Source organism: Gallus gallus, chromosome 1 (genome assembly GCF_016699485.2).
Source record: "Gallus gallus isolate bGalGal1 chromosome 1, bGalGal1.mat.broiler.GRCg7b, whole genome shotgun sequence".
In the NCBI taxonomy this organism is placed as follows: Eukaryota; Metazoa; Chordata; class Aves; order Galliformes; family Phasianidae; genus Gallus; species Gallus gallus.
Genome location: NC_052532.1, coordinates 2,701,601 through 2,724,899, shown reverse-complemented (window position 1 = coordinate 2,724,899; position 23,299 = coordinate 2,701,601). Strand labels below are relative to the sequence as shown.

At 41.1% G+C, this 23,299-nt stretch overlaps 1 protein-coding gene across 4 annotated transcripts in view; it reads right to left on the bottom strand.

Annotated features, from left to right (window-relative positions):
- Window positions 1–3,807: 3,807 nt before the first annotated feature.
- The window catches only part of CHCHD3 (coiled-coil-helix-coiled-coil-helix domain containing 3), a 209,662-nt gene continuing 190,170 nt past the window's right edge, over window positions 3,808–23,299 (bottom strand). For 2 of the 4 annotated variants that reach the window (XM_015292450.4, XM_416646.8), the window contains 2 exons: window positions 10,359–10,494; window positions 3,808–4,521 (listed from right to left, as the gene is read on the bottom strand). In XM_015292450.4, coding sequence (XP_015147936.1) covers window positions 4,495–4,521; window positions 10,359–10,494 — 163 coding nt within the window. In that variant the 3' untranslated portion in view covers window positions 3,808–4,494. The remainder of the gene's footprint in view (window positions 4,522–10,358; window positions 10,495–23,299) is intronic. The other 2 variants (XM_015292492.4, XM_004937457.5) reach the window with 1 other exon arrangement.

Here is a 23,299-nt window from a genome sequence, read left to right as displayed (position 1 = left end):
AGTAATTACTAAACTAATTACCTCTCTAATTACCCAGCGTCTTTGTTCACAGGGAGCAGACATTCTTGTAGAGGAGCCCTGGCTCAGCACCTCGTGCTCTTGGGAACCTGCCTGGCTTTTTCACCATGACTTGAAGACCAGGTCCTGCTCACACCACACTCAGGACGTCTCCCCATTCCTCGGGAAGGCATGGATGCTGATGATGCTCCTCTGCTGGTGTAGGTAAGTTTGCATTGCAGTGTTTTGCTGTCAGAAAGCCTCAGGAAAGGCACAGCACCTTTGCTGCACAGAATTTTCTCCAGTGGGAATACCCTGAGCATGGTGCTATGGGATTACCACCACCCTGATGATCAAACCAGAGATGCAGTTGCCTCCGGGCCCTGTGTGATAATAAGATAAGAACAGCAGCTGAGAGCAAACAGGAAGGTGACTTGAGATGACAGACATTCCTCACTAACACAGAGTTGAAAACAGCAGGGTGTTCACTCAGCAAAACCCAACATGAACACTGCTGTCAAGTTGCCTTACCTCCCCAATTTCCTAATCATTTTCCAGACCTCCACTTCAATCTTGCCTTGGGCTCTTAAGAGCCAGGGTCTGGAAGTGACTCACTGCCCTGCTGAACTTCAGTGTGACAGTGGGTTCTCAGCCCTGAAAAAGAGCCCCTGGCTCTTTTAAAGAGGAATCATGGTTCTCATAGCATGGACATAAATGGTTTCATTAATGCCGATCACGATGAGTGGATAGTTTCAAACGTAGAGATATCAGAGACTGAACACAGAAAGGACTTTTGTGCTGTAGGATGGACATGCACCTGCAGTGCCTTCTTCTCTCTCCTTGGAATGCAAGGCTAACATCTCTCCATCTCTCAGTGGTACCCATCTACTGTTATGAAAAGCTGATTTCCAGGTGTTAACAGAACAGAAAGATACATATAAAGAAAGCACAAGAAACAATCAGTTTGCCTTGCCCAAACCTGAGCAGCATTTGCAGGTGGAGCAGCAGTCTGCAGAGAAGAATAATGGCTAGAATTTCTGTTATTTTGGAAAGGGAAAACAAAAATGATAGAAGAGGGAAGGACTTCCTCTCCTATCAGGAATTCAGACAATGTAGGAGGTATAAATATCACTCAGACTGAACCAAGGGGTAGGCGAAATAACCCCCAGAAGCTGTTCTGTGAATGATCATTAGCGTGTGTGACAAAATGCCAGCCGGAGACTGAATTGTGCCAGCCAGCAAACTTCACAGTGGTAAATAGTTTTCTTGAGCACCATGGGCTGACAGTGTGACAAAGACTCAGGGCTTCAGCTGTGGCTCACAACACCAGGAGCTGTCTGCTTTATAGATCTGACAGAAAGGACACCAGGTGGACGGGGCAGGTTTCTGAATTTCACATACAGGTATGTTTGTATGAAGGACAAGAAGAAAAAAAGAATCAATAAAGGCAAGGGTCTCTTCTCCAGTAGGAGACTTCAGCTTGAGAGATGCCACAAATCCATCAGATGGAGCCCACCTGAGACTCCACTCCCCTCTTTTAACTCCCTCAAAAAGTGGCACAGGATCTAAAAAAGAACAAAGCAGTGGTAATCTGTGCTGTAAAATGTATCCCCTCCCCCAGTCTTAGTGTGTTGAAGCTTGTTCCAAGTATCTGTTAAAAACTGTAATGCAGGGATATCTTAACAAGTTAAAAAAAAAACAAAACAAAACAAAAAATGACTTTGTAGAGCTATGTGATGTCTCAGACACACATGACTCCTGAGGAAAGGAAGTCTAGTATCTAAGAGTCTAACACTGCTAAGTTAGATGAGATAGCAGTGATTATTTTGACACTACTGAAAGAGCTGTGACTTGTTCCATAGAAACTGAGCAAAGAACAATGAAAAGCTTTGATTTAGCCCCTACAATACTGGTTTTCCATTTAAAACCTTCTGGGTACAACTGATCTTGTAAATGACCAACAGGAATATCTGAAATTATTCTTTACCATGGGTAGAGTGCATCATCCTTTCATCATCCCAACATAAGTTGTGCCAGGAAAGGCTAACATCGGATATTAGGAAAAAAATGTTCTTAGACTCCTAAGAGTCTAAGTGAGAGATTGGCACAGGCTGCCCAGGGAGGTGGTGGAGTCACTGTCCATGGAGGTATTCAAGAAATGTGGAGATGTGGCACTGAGGAGCATGGTTAGTGGGCATGGTGGGGATGGGCTGAAGGTTGGACTGGATCATCTTAATGGTCTTTTCCAACCTTAATGATTCTATGACCTATCCTCCCTACAGAATATCACTCACATAGTTAGTCCAAAAGATGGGAAGTGTCCCCATCCTAGGCAGACCTACCTTGAAATGTCCAACACCACATCTCAAGTGTTTTCAAAAGTGTGTCCTGCCTGACTTGTGCACCAGCAAGCGAGAAGAAGGGAGGGAGGAAGAAGCCAAAGACTAAAGAAGGGATTAGAATGCAGACGTGCAGAAGAAGTGATGGCACAGGCAGAAGAGGTGGCAAACCGAAGCTCGCTCCAGTATCACTGCTCTACTTTAAAGGCAAAAGTTGTCCACAAAGCAGACTATTTTAAGGACTACGCCCTGTTTGCTGCAATCAGCATCCTCCAAGCACAAGCGAAACACGCTAGAGATGACACTACTGATGATACAGAAGATGTTTAAAGAACACATCATCTCAAATGAAGCCTGAAACACAGTTGGAAGAAAGCAAGCAAGCAAGACTGACTCCCATTGCTCAAGGCTGTCAGTATGGGAAACCAATAAACATTTGGCAATAACAGAGACCTTCCTTCCCGACATAGCTCTTCTCCTGATTTTACAGCATCATCTGGCCTTATAAACGTCTGCTTTTCCTCTATGCTATATTTTGCTGCCAACTCTAAGTCTGGCAAGGATGGATCTGCCAACTTCTTGGCTCTCTGTTACGAAAGAGAACATTATAAAGGAGAATTTGTGAGTTAGCTGATTTGTAAACACTGCAGCAAGTCACCATGTAAACATGACGCTTATGTCCCTATTATTTCTCTCAAGCAGTTTACCTGGCACCTGACACTGAATGCCAGGATTTTCCTTTCCTTGTGCTATTACTGTACTTTCGCAAGCAAAAAAAGAACCACAAAAAAAAAAAAAAAAGCTAGCTTTTTTTGTAACATTAAAAACAAAGAAGAACCCCTTAATTAAACAGTACTCAACAAGCATCTCAATAATTAGGATCGGAGAAACACTAGCAGTATCCTGAATACAAATGAGATCTGCAGGTGCACTCGCAGTTGTACAGTAGGATGCAGTTCAAACGTAGCCAATTAGAGAAACAGAACAGGTAAATAGACAGCAGAAGGCTCGAGACACATTGCTCATTTGAAACTATTACTACGGCATAAAAGCCTTTTCTAAGATTGGTTGGTAAGATGAACACTGCAGAAGTTATCTGAATAGACATGATAAAACAAAACTGACCCCCCCATATTAAAAGTATATGATTTAGCCCCCCCCGAAATGTTACTTGTATTAAGAAGGTTTGCAGTTTCGGGTGCTGCATGCCCTTCCATTCCCACGTACTTCCCAAGAAAGGAAACTCTGGTGGTGCATGAATGACAACATGTTATCACATGGCGTTGTTTTAGGTTGCTTTGATGGAAAACAGTAAGATGTAAGTAGTGTTCCTGAAACCAAGGCCAGTTATGCACAAATTCTATGCTTTAAAGCTTCTGCAATAACATCTGCTGGAAAAACATGAACAGTACAGCAAAGGAAACATCAACAGCCTCTGAGAACTGGAAAGAGAGACAGAGTGACACATTAATTTTGTTCATAAAATATATTTATTGTTGGTACAGAATGAGGCATATTCATCAGTACTTTATCAGAGTGAAGAGCACAACAGAATCATTTCATGAAGGCCTTGTTAAATCGCAAGCGTTGGATCATTAACATCATTCCAGCAGAAGGCCTGATGAGAGACTTCATTAGACTACATCATTTGTGAAATAAGTTAAAGTACAATTTATGTCATTATCCATCGTAAGAAAAACTTTACATAAGCAACAAATACGGTGAGGAGCAGCAGCTGACTTACTTACAATGCACTGCCACAACCCAGCACACCAAGTGTTACATACCCATGCCTTTGACAGTGAGAAGTTTTTGAGGAGATTCTGCAAAGAAATAGCAGCATTTGAAGGATATTTCCCCTTTCTAAGGTCAGTGAGAGGTTCTTTTCTTTTCCTTTCTTCAATCACCAATAAGTGGATTTTACTAAGACTGAACAGTGTCTTCGGATGTATGATTTCTGATGTAATAAGATATAGGTCTTGGCTTTTCAAATGGTCACACTGATTGAGCTGTGATGGCTGCTGCTCTTGAAATGGCTCTTCCAGTTCTTCTCTTTATTGGTCTGCCCTGTAAATGGGCTGTCATATCATTCTTGGGAAAAAATGCTCTTCTGCTGAAATTAGAGTTGATGGTCTTGTGCTTGATTTGTACAATGCCTTTATCCTCCTCTCCCAAGCATGCTCTGCTAAGAAAATGGTCAGAGGGGAGGGAAGAGAGAGGGAGAAACACGTGTTTCAATAACTCAAAGTTATTCTAGAGACACACTGAATTTTGGTGACATTTCCTTTCCAGGATTTGCAATTTATTTTTTCAATTAAAATACAGAAAAAGAAACATTGTCAACATGCACGTCATCGCAGGGGCAAGTCACAGAGGCAGAATGGAGCTATCTGAGGGCTCAACAAGCCAGACATTTGGAGGACTGAAGAGCTGCAGGAACGATTCCTATTCATCCATCTTAATGCTATCATAGCTCCAGTCATGCTATGGCTATTAAGGAAATTAAAACGTCTGACCTTACAATAAGATAAATCCTGTTCCCAGCAGTTACATACTAGAGGAAATATATCCCGAAGTCACACAGCACTAAGTATGTCCCCTACCTACAGCCTTCCCATATTCCAAGTCATCATCATAATCTTGATAGTCTGAACATGTCGCACTGAACTTGCACTTCATTATTCACCTCCTGTGCACAGTCGGGCCACCCAGAGCTGAAAGGATAGATCTGTCAAGTACTCCAAGAATAATTCCTACTGCCACACCAGCAAGCTCTGCTACAGGGTCTTGACTCTATTCAGAGATCCTGACCTCTACCATGAAAACACAGACTTGCAGGGATAATATGCAGAGCTCTACTAAGAGCTTACTACTGTCATGAACCATAAATGAAGGGTCTTTAGAAATGAGCAGATGTGTAGATGCTACATATCTAGAACAGAATAGAAAGCAGGATCTAGCATGCTAGAGATAATCTACACTCACTGGTGAGCTGTGAAGTTGACCAAAGCCATCTATTGTTCTTGCCTTCAATATCCAGAAAAGAAAGAAAGAAATTATGAATCTGTTTGTAAAAAATGATAGGAAGGAGTCTGACAATGTTTGGGGCTTTTGTCAGAAGCAGGCCCAAATGTGAACCTTGAAATCTCACAGTAGATCTACAAACAGCTGACTCAAATACTGAAACAGTATCTGGCCAGACTGGGAACATTCTCTGCAGATTGGACAGCACAGAGTCATATAAGTTAGGGCTCAGGAAAATTAGCAATAAAGGGAACAGAAGTCTGTTGTCTTTTCAGGATGAGAGGCAATGGGTTTAAGTAGTGCCAGGGTAGGTTCAGGTTGGATATTATGAAATGTTTCTTCCCAGAAAGAGTGGTAATGCATTCGATCAGGCTGCCCAGGAGATGGTGGAGACATCATCCCTGGAGGTATTCAAGAAAAGGGTGGATGTAGTGCTTGGGGTCATGGTGGGCATGGGTTGATGGTTGGACTGAATGATCTTAGTTGCCTTTTGCAACCTTAATCATTCTGTGATTTAAATCCTCACAGCCTTTCCAAAAATCATCTGGTGAAACACTCAACTATATCAAGCAGTGTTTCTGCAAGAAGGATTAAGATACATCCCAAGGAGTTGGACAGTGAACACATGGAAAGATGCTGAACGTCTCTGTGATCACAAATAATATCCAGAACTCGTGATAGAGAGGTTCAGTCTAACAGAATAAAAGGAATCAGATTTACGCTCCCTGAATGCTTTTATAAACAAAGACAGGGGAAACTTGTATTAATTAAGAAAATCCTCCATCTCGGTTTGCTGACAGGATCCCCTCAGAGATTTCTGCAGAACTGATGAGGGCTATTTCTACTGGAAGTCTCCTTTTGCAGTGGCAATGCAGAAACTTGCTCCAAGCCATTGCTGGGATGAACATCAACTTGGGGTAAATTTAACACTGCATAAATTAACACTGGAAATTCCCGAAAGAGAGGAGAAAAATGCTGTTACTTTTCTTTCGTTTAGTGTCCTAGGGAAAGAAATCACAGGTATTTGTTCACTTGGTGCATATTTCTGCCCACAACATTTAATTACTTCACGTATTTACATTATTTCCTTGTTTTTTGTTTTTTGTTTTTGTTTTTTTTTTCTCATGACATCAATGCAGGTGTGAAGGGAACAAGGTCTGAATCTCTCATAATTAACTTTCTTTAATCAAGGTAAGTGCTAAATGGTGGCCATAAAAGACAGTGTCTTTTTATTGCGTTTCAGTTCACAGCCACACTCTTTTTAAATATTCTTCCATTAGACAGTGAGATGGTACCTAGTGAAAATACTGGAGAATGAGGCTGAATAAAATGGCTACTCTGACGAGGATCCATGATTGAGGACCACTCTGTCCTACAATTTAAAATAATGGTTACAAGGCTGAAGAGGCTGAAGGACAGCATTTTGTAGCCAGGCTGCCAGACAACAGCAGCTGTTGGTATCATTCCTTCGAGCACTATCGGACCTAACCTGCCTGCAGATGCTTGCACCCCTGTGAAATAAGAGGTCTAATAGGAAAACACTGCACAGACATCATTAAGGTGTTCTGTGGCTGTGTTTCCATATAGACATTAGGACTCCCTGTAGCACAAGGAAAAATAAAATTGGGTATTTCAACAGCCACATTGTCCACTTCAGCGAGCAGTAGATTAAGACAAGCAATACAAATGCCAGTGGATGGTCCGTATTATTGCAGCTGCTGCAATAGCTGGAGATCCTTCAGCAGTGGGAACACAAATCCATGGCACAGACAATCCTAATGTCTTCCCTTTAATGGCTCCATTAAGCAGTTTTTCTCTCTGCTTTTATTATAATAAAATACAAACATTAATAATAGAGCTTAATTTATCTCACTAGCTTCTCATGACTTTGGGAGAAGATTTAAACTGAAGATACAGCAATGTGTCAAACTCCTCTGAATTAACAGCTCTCTGGGACTTTCTAACAAGGGGAGAAAAGGACAGATAGAGACATGAGATTACAGACAGGATGAGAAATAAGGAGCATACAGAAGAGAGGGTGAGATAATTATAAGCAAGATAGGAAAGAAAGAGGAGTCAATAAATTCAATTTATGAAAAGCACAGAGTGTGCTCAGCCTGAGCACAAGTGCCCAGACTCACCGCCAGGAAATCGGATTAGTTAACTTATTTGGTTTTCAATATCTTGGTCTATTCCCTCTAGCAAATTTTCTTCTTTGTTTGTTTCTTGTAGCCAATGTCAGTTAACTTTTTCATTTCTGAATCTGCTATTTATCCCGCTCTTCTGTCTTCCGACCAAGCAGACATAATAGGTAATTCTGCAGTATTTTATAGCGGTGTTTGGCAATTATTTCAAAGTAACTGCTTGTCTGGACTTCCAGGCAATCAGTGAGTAAAAATAATTACAATTACAGCTGCAGCGCACGGAGGATGAGCTCTAGAGGACTGATGTTCGTTATGAAAAACAATCATTCCTGCTTGCAAATATTTCCATCATAAAAGGCTTCTCTTTCTCTGTTATCATAAGAGAGAAACCTCTGAATTCTCATCTTGAAGCACGTGTGAAAGAGAATAAGAAGCATTTAGGAAACACTTTTAACTACTTGACAGGCTCAGTTGAAGATCTTCAACAAAAAAGGGTGTTTAAAAGGGCTCCTAAACTTAATGCTCATATTTATGCAATTTCCCTTTCCTGCACCTTCTGAACACGAATTAATTCGCCCTCATCATAGCCTTCTGAAGACATTCCTACCAGATATAAACTTCAGTTATAGCTTAAATACGTATAATTAATTAAGACAAAATTGGCAGTTCCTGTTAAAAATAACATAGGATTACAAATGCAGTAAATGACTTTTCCAGATGATACAAGCAGCAGTGATGCCAACTACACAGCAACCTAATATAATTTACTAGCCTTGATTTTCTTCTTTTAGAGAGGGGGAACAACTGTTTCGAGGGTGGACAGTGATAGGACAAGGGGGTATGGTTTTAAACTGAGACAGGGGAGGTTTAGGTTGGATATTAGGAGGAAGTTTTTCACACAGAGGGTGGTGACACATTGGAACAGGTTGCCCAAGGAGGTTGTGGATGCCCCATCCCTGGAGGCATTGAAGGCCAGGCTGGATGTGGCTCTGGGCAGCCTGGTCTGGTGGTTGGCGACCCTGCACACAGCAGGGGGTTTGAAACTAGCTGATCATTGTGGTCCTTTTCAACCCAGGCCATTCTATGATTCTGTGATTCTAGAATGTCTCAAAAACATTCTTTTTCTAGAAACTTCACACCAGATTTTGGAATACAAAAATCACACTAAGAGAAAGCTTTGAAAAAAGTACATATACACACCAATTCTTGCTTGCTATGGTAGGAAGGGATCTGGACAAAACCCATTGCACCTCTCATGCCTGGGTGTGTGAGCATGGAGCTTTAGAAAGGAGACCCTCAGGCTACAACATCAGGAAAGATTTTTCATGAGCAGGGAGATGTGGTAGATTGTAGAGTTCTAAAGGCAGTGAAGAGCACAGGAGCTGAGTGCATTAAAGTGCATTAACTAGTGTGCAGGAGAAATATCCAAGGGTGTAACGAAGGAGGTAAATCTGAAAGGGACAGGTTGAGCTCATTGATTTTTATACTTCATCGCAGGTATCCTCTTGGGTCAAAGTTTTTACTGATGATAACAAGGTTTAATATCACGAGGTGATTTCGGAGCTGCCTGGACAGCCCCACAAATTGTCCTCGTCCTGCACTGCAGCACATTCACAGAACGAGCTGCAGCTGCTGAGCTTCTCATCCAGCATTTCCAGGCTGCCCATTTAGACTGGAGCACACTAAACTATATAAACAAAGAATTACAATAATAGCACCCCACAAATGAATTAAGTGCTGCGGAGTGCAGAAACAGCGTTAGCACTGCAACTGTTGTCTCCCACAAAAATTTACAGAGCACTTAAACCGAGAGAAGCATTAACTCCAGAACTCGAGCAGTACAGGAGCAAGACTGCACTAGTTTATCTGCAGAAAGGTCAGAGTGAATGATGACAGCCAAATTCTTTCTAGCGAGATGGGGGTTGGCCTCTTTTCCCAGGTAACAGCGGTAAGACAAGAGGTAATGGACTTAAGATGTGTCAGGGGAGGTTTGGGTTGAGTATTAGGAAACATTTCTTCTCAGAAAGAGTGGTGAGGCATTGGCACAGGCTGCCCAGGGAGGTGGTGGAGTCACCGTCCCTGGAGGTGCTCAAGAAATGTGGAGCTGTGGCACTGAGGGACGTGGTTAGTGGGCATGGTGGGAAGGGGTTGATGGCTGGATTGGATCATCTCAGTGGTCTTTTTCCAACCTTAATGATTCTACAATTCTATGATTTTCACATGCTCAAATATTAACTCATAGATTTTAGCAGAAACAAAGATTAACAGACTTCTTTAAGTACTTTCTAGCTACATTACATACGTGGCCTGTAAGCATGTTTCCAAATGGCTCTGTTAAGAACACAACTGAGATCAACACGTGCACCTCTGTATTTGAAAGATTCAAGCTGATGAAAAAGAATAACACGTAGAGTAGCAAAATGAATGTAAAGGGGGAAAGAGCAGGTAAACGTCAGCGTTAGACCCTGAATACTTAACTTAAAAGAAATCAAGACTTCCAGCTGGTGAGCAATCTAGTTTGAGACATCCATTCATTTGTTACTGAAAGTGGTGGTATTTATGACAAATAGTACCACTTAGTTTAATCCCCTTGTTTGACTGCTAAATCTGCAGATACCAGGAAACATCTGCAAACAGTGTTAGCTCCTACACTAAACAATGGTTTCCCAAGGGAAGAGATGGAAACCCTATCATTTAAGTAAATTGAAAGTGGACACCACAGAGCTTGTGAGAACAAAAACGTAGGGAACAGAACTGCTTAACATGTACAAGGGACTAACTGGATAATCTGACTGTTTCCTCTTATTTTTTTTGCCTTCTACAATTAGTCTAGTAGCAAAATTCCTATACCCACCTGTTTGGCATGATTGACACAATGCAGGTACTGGTTAGCCAGTGCAGAGCAGCTGAGGGTCTCCTGAGCATGTTGCTGGTAACACTGCAGAATTTTGCCCTGCAGATCAGCACAGACTGGTTGAGTTTCATACCTCCTGGGGAAAGAAGAAAGAAGACTTTGGTTTCCTTGTCAAAAACATTTTGGGAGAGATGCAACTGTAAATAACAGAAGTGAGGGAGAACACTTTAAAGGCACAAAAGGAAGGCTGCTTTTAGAACTGTTTGGGTTATAATCTGGGCAATGTCAGACCCAAATGGGAAAGTGAGCTGCTAGGACCACAAGTGTCATCCTGATCTAGTTCTTGGTTCTAGCTAGCAGAGAAACTCAGCATCCAACTTCATACGAGGACATGTTTTTTCATTTCTAGTGGTGACACACTGGAACAGGTTGCCCAGAGTGCTTGTGGATGCCCCATCCCTGGAGGCACTCAAGGCCAGGCTGGATGTGGCTCTGGGCAGCCTGGTCTGGTGGTTGGCAACCCTGCACAAAGCAGGGGGGTTGAAACATGATGATCATTGTGGTCCTGTTCAACCCACGCCATTCTACGATTCTATGTTTTGAACTGAAGATCATACTAAGCATGTCTGATCTGACCTACATTAAGAATAGTCAGAGAAATGCAGGACTCATTAAGCTTCATTGCTGTACAGTCCTATGGCCATACAGTCTTGTCTCTTAATAAATACTGCTGTTGCAGAAGACAGAAAGCACCCACTGGGCTGACCTACAGAATATAGAAAACCTGCTGCCATCAGCAATTTACACAATCTGCTTTTGCTGATCTGATGATAGCCTCTATTTTCGGAACATCCTCCTCCCCTTCTCTTCTACCCATCACCTCAACTGTAACCCTGCTGCCAGATGTGCAAGTTATTTAGGAATTTTGTCTGTTTTCTTTGCTGTGTGAATTAATTACTCTTGCCATCTTTTTGGCTGATGTAATACACAAAGGAATGGAAACTATTCTGCAAAACCAAACCTTTTTTGGACAAAAATCTTGTCATTTGTATTAATCTATATGACGTTATCCACACAGTGATACAGAATTTAAACCGGAATACAACTCCTATTTTAGAAGCAAGAGGCTGGCAAAACAATCAAAAATCCAATGTAATTTTAAGTTAATCAGATATTTACTTTATAAAAAACTTTTTAGGTACTCATAATCTAAAATCACAGAATGACCAAGGTTGGAAAAGACCTCCAAGACCATCTAGTCCAACTGCCCACCTACCACCAATATTTCCCCACTAAACAATGTCCTTACTCACTGTTATACCTCTTTTACACCAAAAATGAAGAATTTCAGTGGTAGGAAAAAGAAAACAACAACACATGAAACTTCACAGAAAAACAGCAGCTAAGGTTTATGTAATACCATTTGTTTTATGTGTGAGAACTGCATGCTTAATACACTTTCCCATTTAACCTACCAGGAAAGCCTGACTATGGCTGTTCCAACATCCATTGCAGCCCACATTATTTTTAGTTCAATGAGGTTGTAAAAAGAACAGGACTTATCAGCAGCTGCATCCTCAGATGAATATTCTGTTCTTTCTTATTTTGCTGATTGGCCTGGGCAGATCTCTGCTTTAGTACAGTGAGAAAATGAAACGTGAAGCACAATGTTGTTCCTTAGGGGAACTGACTTCTTGGCAATCACTCAAGATGTAGTACCAAAGAAGAAATGCAAAGTCTCCTTGATTTTACAGTATATACCGATATAAAGCAGCTCTCTTACTCCTTTCATTCATTACTGTGCATTCGTGAAATACCTAAAACAGAATTTAAACGCAGTCCCTGGAGCTTAAAACACTTTATGATCTGGAAGTTCAAACTTCTGTAGGCTCTTGCGGATGAGGACTTTCCCTTAATCTCCCCCTCTACTGCTATCAGCAAGCATTTCAAAAGTGTGTCAGGCATCAAAATGTATGACCACAAAATGCTGTACATTGACTGACTTCAGCAGAGTCTGTGGCTGTACTGGGGTGAAATAGAAGTAAGAGAGGAAGCACTGTGTATTCTCTTTGTAGATGTGTGACTCAGCTCTCACCCTCTGTCGATTAATTTTTCCCTAAGCCATGCCATCAGCGCCCATTCAAAGCTCACATAACATCCCTTATTGGAATGCTATAATGGACACTTTACATTGCCCACAGTACTGGAGCACTGTAAGACATCTTGATTTGTTTTCATATCATCATTTCCCATTGGTGATGTTTCCAACTGTGCCCTCAGCCCACTCCTGCAACGCAGTCCCAGTGCTGGTCAGTGCAGCAAACAGGGCCACTTTCTTGAAGTCAACGAAGTCCATTTTCTTGGATTAATCTGTTCAAGGCGAGCACCAGCTCTGTATTGATCTGCTGTGCTTGTTACGCTCCCCTAATGCACTATTTGCACTTTTGGGAAAACACTAAATGAGATTACTATCTAACATTAGATGGCCATAAAGCATGCAGAGCAGGATCTCCCGTTCAGGAAAGAAGGCTGCAGTGCACATTATGGTAAAGCAAGCGAAAGGTCTGTGATTGATTTCTGGTGGGTGATGGATGGCAGGACTCACAGACGGACGGTCAGAAACGGCCAACAGCAAGGAAACTCCTCAGAAGGGAAATGAAACATCTCCCTCACTGATAGCTTCTCCAATGTTCCCGTAAATAATGATAATTTTACAGAATTTAAGAGTCTGGTGGGGTTTGACTGAAGAAGAAGCTTGTAAGAAAAGGGAAGCAGTACAAAAACAGTAGCTATGAGGAGTCTGCAGGGAAAGCGTAAAGATTTTTAAGACTTGAATGGATCGAGCAATGTGGTCTGGTTCCAGACCTGGCCCCATTGAAGCATGAGGTTCCTTCTCCAAACTACCTTATGTCCGGATATGTCTATTTTGGAATATATAGCAGGGAAGTTGTCTAAATTTTATTTTTTTTTTATCATTTAGGAATTTCACAATAGGATTGAAGAAAACAATCAGAAAAATACATACTGTAGTGGTCAACAGGGACTGAAGGACACTCTGACAGATCTCCATCCTCATTCAATGCAACTCAATAACTACTTTCCTGAGTCAATACAGGTGAAATTTAAAATACCTTTCTTCTCCAGAGTCAATATGAACAGCAGCCTGATCTGCGCCCTGCACCACACGGCATGCTTTTATTAACGTGTTTTTATTAAGTTTACAATTACTCGATCTGCCTTCGCTTTCCCAGCTGCTCCTCAAGCATCTCATCTGCCAGCAAAATATTTGTGTGTGCTCCGAGGCAGCCGCGCGCCCACCTTTTCCATCAAGCTGATGCACCACAATCTCATAAAGGTAATGGGATGAAGACACAAAAGAAAATAAGAGAGAGCTTTAAAAAGAAATATTCTATGCTAAAGCACGAAGAGAAAATTTAATGAGAGTAACTTTGTGCTCATCTAGCCTCTCTCAAAGAGCATAGCTTATCGTATTCCCGGGGGCACCGAGAAAAGGAGCCCCTTCATGGCATTCAAACAAAATGTCTACTAAAGAGGAAATGTGAAATCACCCTGGTAAGTTTTGTGATAAAACTGACATTCTGACTGAAGGAATCTGAATGGCTGATGAGTTTCCAACTGTGCAGGTATCTGGCATAATCCCACCAGATCAGGACTTCAGGCAATTGTCATAAAATATAGAAGAAAAAAATAGCAACAAAAAACCAGCATGGATTACGAAAAAATCGTGCCATTAGATGGCCAGAAGTATCCAGGGCTTAATTTGATTCCTCATTAAAATGCTGACACTCATCAGAAGCATCTGTTCTTCTTTGTGTAACCCCTGGCATCCAGTGCTAGCCCTGTGCCGCTCAATAAAATGATGCCTTGGGTCTGAGGTCAGGCAGCAAAGCACAGCACAACCCAACACTATGTGCAAACTCTTTGCCTACAAACCAGCATATGTGTGGCCAAATTACAACCCGGGGACAGTCTCCAGCATGTGCACTATGCTGGGAGCCATTCAGGGAAGTGCTAGCTTCAAAATCCGGCCTTGCAAAGAAGTGTGTTACCTGGTAGACCCAATGCAGCAGCACAGGAGGGAGCTGGAGCCAATGTCCTGACCTGTTTTGCTTGCTCCTGCTGCTACTATCAGAGTCCATCAGTGCTGGGCAGCACACAAAGTAAGAAAAAGATATGTTTCTGTCCTCAAGTAACTTATGATGCACATAAAGAAGCAATACACTGATGCATGGGAATGCACAAGGGATAGAAGGCAGTATCATGGGTGGTTCAGAGAGACATCAAACAGCAAAGTGGAAATAACAGTGAAGAACATGAAGAGCTTCAAAAGAGAAGATTCTCTCTACAAGTCTCAGGAAGGAGGTTGTGGAGAGGTGGAGTCAGTCTCTTCTCCCAAGTAACAGCAATAGAATGAGAAGTAAGAGCCTTAAGCTGTGCCAGGAGAGGATCAGGTTGGATATTAGGAAAAATTTCTTCTCAGAAAGAATGGTGAGGCATTGGAGCAGGCTGCCCAGTGAGGTGGTGGAGTCACCATCCCTGGAGGTGTTCAAGAAAAGATTAAGTGTGGCACTGAGGGACGTGGTTTAGTGGGCATGGTGGGGATGGCTTGACAGTTGGATGATCTTGGTGGTCTTTTCCAACCTTAATGATTCCCTGCAGCCACACAGTGGCATTTCCCAGCATGACACTAAAAGGTGGTGGTGAGGAGATCATCCTTTTCTAAGATTACCTCATCCCAAAAGAGTGAATTCCACAGACCCACTGTTCAGCGAATTCGCAGGACTTGTTGAACAGTACAGAAAACAGTTGCAGAACAGATAGTAGGGGAAAAAAAAACAACCTGAAAGGGCACATGGTAATGAAGGTCCTTTCTGCTGCACCATTATTTTTAGCTCTTCAATTAATTTACTCTTTATATGAAATAATTTTTTAAAGTTGTCTTCGTGTGTTAAGTGGGTGATGACTTGCAAGTGCGTTATGAAACATGTAAAGCACAAACCAAATGGTTATGTTCTTCTAAAGATCATTTGGAAGGAATACCACAATCTGATTTCTGAGTATCTGTAACTGATGTTATGAAGCAGTCCATAATCAAACTGTGCCCACACAAAGCCCTCCAAATTACCGCGTGGGAAGCACTGCCAGCAAAAGATCAAGTACTGTGGAGTTGATTCTTGCTTTTATTTACTCTTGACTACACAGTGTGACTTTTCCAAAAGCTGCAAAGGAAATAATTTTCCTAACAAATCTCTGACAAGTGGCAGAAGAGAACTACAGTTGTTCCTGCTCTGTTACATTCAAAAAATGCCAAACGTGCATGGTACCACTAAATAAATGACTTCTGCAGAAGTCTGAATACAGCTTAAAGTTGGACTCTATGATCCTTTCTAACTTGGGATATTCTATGTTTCTACAAACCTTGCCCCCAGTATATGTATTTTTGGTGCTATCAGGGATCAGCTTCAGTGTTAATGCTGCCTACATTATTTTTAGACCCCTTGGCCTAAAACTCCAGCACTGACAAAAGCTTCAGCAAATATTTGCCATTTCATCTCTCTTAAAAGCAAATAAAAGTCTGTTTTCAGCAGTCTGACCTCTGAAATTTAGAGATGGAGATGAGGATGAAAGACACATTCCAGCATATTCATATACACACACTTGTTGAAAATAGACGATTAATTATGTCTAGACTGCACTCAATCAAGTTTAATATGCTGATGAAAACAAGAGGACTAATGGTCTAACAAGAGGACTGGTAGACAGCACTTTGGCCTTTTTGGATGCTTTTTTCTTTGCTTGGTGAAGGTTAAGGAGGGAAGATTTAGGTTGGATATCAGCGGGAAGTTCTTTACTATGAGTGGTGAGGAGCTGGAACAGGCTGCCCAGAGAGGCTGTGGATGCCCTGTCCATCCCTGAAGGTGTTCAAGGCCAGGTTGGATGGGGCCCTGGGCAGCCTGGTCTGGTATTAAATGTGGAGGTTGGCAGCCCTGCCTGTGGCAGGGGAATTGGAACTTCATGATTCTTAAGGTCCCTTCCAACTCAAGCCATTCCATGATTCTATGATTCCCCACCTGGTAGGATAGGATGGCAATTCAGCTTTTAACATAAGCGAAGTGGAAATGGTCCCTTGTAATGCAACAATTTAGTTCTTGCATACAGGGAGGAAAGAGCATCACAGCGATTAACAGAGAGAATTTATGATCTCAAATCTGGCAAAGCACATAAATACAGGTACAATTTTAAGAAGTGATTAATTTCACATTTGCATGTGCAGAGTTATGCACATTCTTACACCCTTTGTTGAGCTGAGACTTGCAATAGGATTAAATCAGAATGGGAATCAGAAAAGATTTCCTGGTTGTGAATCCTAATTAGTCTATGAACCAATTGCTAAGGTAAATCTTCAACATTTTAGGACATTACATTAAAGCAGGCTAGATCTCTCCAGCCTAGAAAAAGAACTGCAGGTGAACATGAGGCAGATGTGTGAAATCATCAGTGGTGTAAGGAACAATTATTTGCAGAGGTGGCCAATGAAATTTTCTAGCAGCAGGTTTACAACTAAGGAAACAACTCAAGCCTCTTCTAAACAACACATAATGAAACGCTGGAAGTCACTGCAAGGAGATACAGGGGTATCATAAGCACAGTTGGGTTCAGAAGCCAATTATAAAGTACTGTCCATCAAGGGATTAAGAGCAAAAATGCAATGTTTGGCTCAGGAATGCCACACTGCACTACTTGTTTGAAGGTTACATGGCATCTCTGTGTAATTCCCCTATTTTTCCAGTTTTCCTGAGGTATTCACTTCTAACAGCTGCCCGATAAGCTAGAAGGACCTCTGATCTGACCTGCTGGGGCCGTGCACGCTCTGAACACCTTCATCAAAGAAATGAGGCTGCTGTTCACCCTGACAGACACCATTAGATTGAATGCTTTTATTTAAATTGCTATTCCTTGATTTTTATTATCCCAAATAACTCGTTAATAAAATTCATCTCCCGGTAGAAAACATACAAACCAAAGCCTTAAAATACAAACAGCACCCAATACCTCAACAAATTATTATACAAATGTACCTTACAAACAGCTGGTCCTTGCAGCTGCAAGGGGAACCACATGCTGGAATTACCCTAATTGGGATGCACATTTTTAACCCTAGAGCTTGAAGAACAGTTTTCACTGAATACTAGGATATAAGCTTTAAATGCTAAAACAAACAACTACATGGATGACAGCAATGCAAATTTCAGACTTCTAAATGGGTACATGCCTTTGTACTATAAAGATAATATAGTAAGTATAATCTTTAATAAAAATCAGCTTGGAAAGGCTCAGTTTAATCTAGATGGAATACACTGTAGCCATGTAATGTGAATACATGAGATAAATACAACAGAAAGAACTTCTTGATCTTGCACTGATCAAAACCAGTTTCTATTTTGGTAAATTAGGAAACAATGATCATCTTGGATGCATGTAAGCCTGTCCAAGAACAAGGCAGAATGGGAAACAAACAAATCCAACCATAAATCTGCTCAGTCTGATTTGAGCACAACTCCATCCATCCACGCACACACGATCAGCCTTGTGACGCCTGCATTTCAAACCTTATTTTGAGTTTGCATGTAGCATCACTTGAGATCTGTCTCGTTACTCCTCATAAAAAAGTTATTTAATGAAGACTGGCAACATTCCACTCGCTCAGCTGCTTGTGAGCAGAAAAGTCAAAGATCACCATGGCCAACAACACCAGGTGGTGCCATTTCTTAGCGTTATGAGTTTTGGGGTGCTTCCTGGCACTGTGCAGGTTTGGGCAGCACATAGTCCAAAAGGAGCTACAGCAAGCAGCAGGGAATTATTGCTCTCCTCGGATCCAGCTTGAGCTCATCACAAAGCAGATTCAGTCTTTGGGAAATTTAATTGATGCTTTGGCTGACATTTCTGATAGATGCGTGATGCCAGTGGTCTGCAGCCACTGCTGTTCCAGGGCTATGTGGGTGTATTGACTAGCATTACATGCGATTTAAAAATACAACAAAATCTCTCTAGTTTCTAAAGAAAAAGAACATTTTGCAATAGTTTGAAATCTGTTTCAATACAAAAGTAGTGAAACAACACCCTGATGAACTATCCATTAAAGTGGTTAAAATTATCATTTTAATTTTATTCATGTCCCTGTGTTCAATTTTCCATAGTAACGTTACATCACAGTGTGTGTGAAAGCACATACACACAAAGAGAAGAACACAGACAGATCTGAGTAAAGACTAACCAACCAAATGAGCAGCATAAACCAAATACACAACTGTGGATTTATTATTGCTGCATATTTCCCAAGGGCTATACAATGCACTTCAGGCTTTGTAAACTCATGAGTAACATCATCATCCCAAACTCGTGATAATAAAATCTTCACAGCACCTTACCCTACTCCACTAAAAAACAACTTTCCTCTTATATAGGTGGTATAAAGCGCGTTGTAATAAGGAGACACATTTCTTATCTACAGCAAAGGTCAACTGCTGCACTAAATGTGAAGTACCAGAAGACACCAACTCATGGCATGTTATTATCCAAATATTACTCTCTCGAGCAATATATGTTTAACTATTTTATTCAGCCATAAGAGGCCTGAAAGCCTGCTACTGGCCACAAACATAAGACATTTTATGAGGAAAAGCAGTGTGCAGAAAAAGCAATCAACAGTTAAACACTTCAAGCATCACTGCTCCCGTGGGCTGTGATTACTGAAGGGAACTGAAGGTTGCAATCTTAAAAGTTAAGAGAGAGTAAAATAAATGCCAATTTTTCATTTGGGCATGAAGTTTTTCAACAAAAAGAAGGCTTGGATTCACTATGACAAGCTACAAAGACTATGTGTGCTTCCCCGGGTCTTGCACCAGGCTGTGGAGAGTCAATCTTTTTAGAAAATATCATCAGCTGCTCTGCAAAAACAATAATGTGTTAACAAACAAAGAGGAATAATCACCCTGCAAACATGCTGCTAAGCGGGTACTGGACCTTGTTGTAATATATCTTAGCTTTAATGTGTTTGTCCAATGCGCTGTAGAAATAAAGGAAAATATAATGAACTCAACATCCTTTCTAGCGTCCCAGTGGGGAAAATGCACCGTGAACAAACCATGAACTGCACTTTGAGAGAAGAGTTATGAAGCACAGTGTTCAAGCTTCATTCTGTTATTTTTCCTGCTATGGTTCCATGAAACTGTTTTAAGATACGACAGTACTGGAAAAGCAGTTAAACACCAGAAGGGTGGGGAGTATTGCCATTGCCATCTCAGATCTTACAAAGGTCTCCCTAATGCATTCACTGTACGCTGGCATCATTAACTAGGCACTGAGTTACATGACTGAACTTTTATATAATCCAAGGAAGTCATTTTAATGCTTTGTGTTTTATAATCTTATCGTGTATGATTTCTAAGTCCCTATTTTTCACCAAGGTCACATATAGTTGGGTAGTGCAATGCTTTTATTTTTTATGACATTGATGTCATCCGCAAACTGGTTGAAGGTTCACTTGATCCCACTGTCATTAATATCATTGATGAAGATATTAAAGAGCATCAGCTCCAGCACTGATACCAGAGGGACACCACCACGTGTCACCAATGTGTCCATCTGGACATTGAGCCATTGACCATCACTCTCTATGTATGATCTCACAACCAGCTCCTCATCCACTGAACAGTCCATCCAACAAATCCATATCTTTCCAATTTGGAGAGAAGGATGTTGTGGTGGACCATGTCAAAGGCCTTACTGAAGTCCTGATAGACATCAGTGGCTCTTCCCTTTGTCTAGTACTGTAGTACTAGACAATGGCCATCATAGAAGGCCATTAAGTTGGTCAGGCAGGACCTGCCCTTGGCTGAGCCATGCTAGTTATCCTGTATCACCTCTCTCTCTTCCATGTGCCTTAGCATATCTTCCAGGAGCATCTGCTCCATGATCTTGGAGGCCGACAGGTCAGTAGTTCCCTGGGTCATCCTTTCTAGGATTTTCACTAGTTTTACTGCTAATTGCTAAGAGAGATTCCACTTGTTCCTGTTGTGGCACACCTCCTTACAGAAGGAAAGAGAAATAAACTAATTCCCTTTGTAATTCTCTACAGCTTGAAACTGGCAATCTCTGCCGTTATGCTTGGGGGTCTGGGTTTGGATTTTAAGGGGTCTAAATATATCACAGTCTGAAATAACCCATTCTGGAGAATGGGTAATTTCCAGTAAAATACCTCACTGATGGAAACCGGAATAGAAATGGCAATTTTTTTCCGATCATTTTTTGTCTTCCTCCCAGTACCACCTCTGGAATCCACAAGTAGGTGAAACTGAAATCATCTTCTTCATTTTGTGGATTAAAGATGGCACAAAGTACACAGGTCTTCTTTGGGGTATTGCCTATCTGAAACAGTAGGATTTTATCATCCTTACACACCTGATGGGACAGGTTGGTCCACCTTAACATGGTAGTGAGTGAAAGCATACTAGCAAAGGTAAATAGAGCTCAGAGAGACAATAATGAAGATAATTATAGTTAGTTATTGTTTGGTCTACTTACGGCCCTATTTTATAATGCTACTGCCAGCAGAGCTATTTTATGTGATGTCTTTTTCATGTAGCAACCTTTTCATAAATCAAAGAAAAAGCAATACAAGGCAGTTTCTCCTGCAGCCTGTTTGACAATAAAAGTTAACACTGAACCCTGGCTGTTATCAATCTTCATAAACGTGTCCATGATACGGCAAGCCTGCTCCATATTACACTGAGTTTGTTACTAATGCATGCAGAGGAGCAACCCAGTAGCTCAATGTATCTCTCAAATGGCTGGAAACTGGGACCCATGCTAAATGGAAAGGAAAGTTTTGAAGATATAACTGTTTCTCTCAATTTCTTTAATATTTGATGAAGTGATTGTCCTTTTCAGTGTCCCAGAGTGTTTTACACCTGAGCACCTAACACAAAGTGTTCCCTATTAATGAGGGAAAGGGGTAATGCATGATATAAGATGTATTTGGATATTACCTGAAAAACTCAGTTTACAATGCCTACACAGAACAAGAAGCTAATGGTGGAGCCTGACCTTCACATACCCATACTGCAAATACTCAGAAAGAAGCAATAAAACTTTACTTGCCTGAACATAAGAGTTACCAGGTACTTGAAGACTGCTCCTGTCTGACAAGGAATTACAGTATGCAGAGAGAAGGACCAACAGGTCTCCAGATTTCATAGAATCTTAGAATCATAGAATGGTCTGGGTTGAAAAGGACCACAATGACCATTTAGCTTCAACCCTCCTGCTATGTGCAGGGTCGCCAACCATCAGACCAGGCTGCCCAGAGCCACCTTCAGCCTGGCTTTCAATGCCTCCAGGGATGGGACATCCACAACCTCCTTGGACAACCTGTTCCAGTGCGTCACCACCAGTGTTTCAAATAAAGGCAAATTGCCATTACATAATTACATACATCCATTACATAGATTTGCTCTATCCTCAATTGATTCTCTTGAAGAGCCACCAAAACCTCCTTTGTAGACTACCCAGAAGAATATTTGCAATGTCTCTGCATAAAGGAGCCAAATATTTAGTGGAAGAAGGGTCTGAACTAGATTTGTTAAGCACTGGAACTACCTGAAAAGAATTAAAATACTACACTGATTGTGCAGACTACATATTCTTACTGGAAGGGTTCCAATAACTTTTTTTTTTTGCCAAAGTCAAAGCAAAGAGAAAAGAACATATGTGATGGAACAAAAGGGGCTGCATTTCACCAGTCCGGCAAGAGGGAGATTTCATTAACAGTGAAGCGGTGTAGACAGAGAAGTAGTCTATTACACACAGATCTATAAAGGCTGTCTCGCAAAATCTTTCGATCCTGATCTTCTCATGCTTCCAGTAATGCATGTGGCACAGTGCAGCATTTGCTATGCAGTATTATCCAACTTAACACACCCCTGACAAAGGCTTGTATCTTTATAATATTTATAGCCACAGACATGGCAGTCTGATATACTCCTTAAAGATACACGTATTAGCTTTATCTGTTTTGTTCAGTCCCACCCCCCCAGGCTTAAATGTGTGATTTTGGATTGTACTTTGATTTTACATTGCAGGCATATTAATGGAGAGGCAGAGGACAATGCAAGAGAGTGCATTTTTATGACAATTATGACTATTTTTTAAAATATTGTCAAGTTTTCCAATTTCAGTTATAGATCCTCCATAGAGGCACACAGTACTTGAATTGGCAAAAACTACTAATGCTTAACTGTTCCATAAGCATTAAGAGGGAAAAATGTCTCCTTTGTGCCTTCCCATGTTCGTTTAGGCTCAGAGGGTGGTGTGCTTTTCAAGCTTTCAAATGTGTGCCGTGAAACATAACTATCCAAGTCTACATGTTTTGAATCTCCAAAGTAAAACAAAAAGATTCAGGAAATGCCCTCTTCACAAATACCAGCAAAAGACTTTTGATTTCCTGAAAAATGAAGACTATGCTCAAGAAAGTGTGAACACGTGGTTAGCAGTTGTAGAAGCATCCCAAAACCTGGTTAGGATATTTCATGGCTGGAACTAAATGGTCTTCAAGGTCCCTTCCAACTTGAGCCATTCTATGATTCTACAACCAATATATGTATTTTCTCGTATGTTTCTCAGGACTCATGCTTTAAGATGTTTTGATAACCACTGAAAGAATCAAAGAACATATTCAGAAAATAATTAAGAATTTCACAACGAGGAATACTCAGAATAACAGAGCAAAACTGAAAGAAAATACAGCCAGAACATCAGTAAAAAAAATGTCCTGTATAGAATATACATTAAATAATAGAATGGTATTTCAAGGGAAATAAGTAAAACATGAATTTTCTGCTGGGGACATAGACTATCCTGCC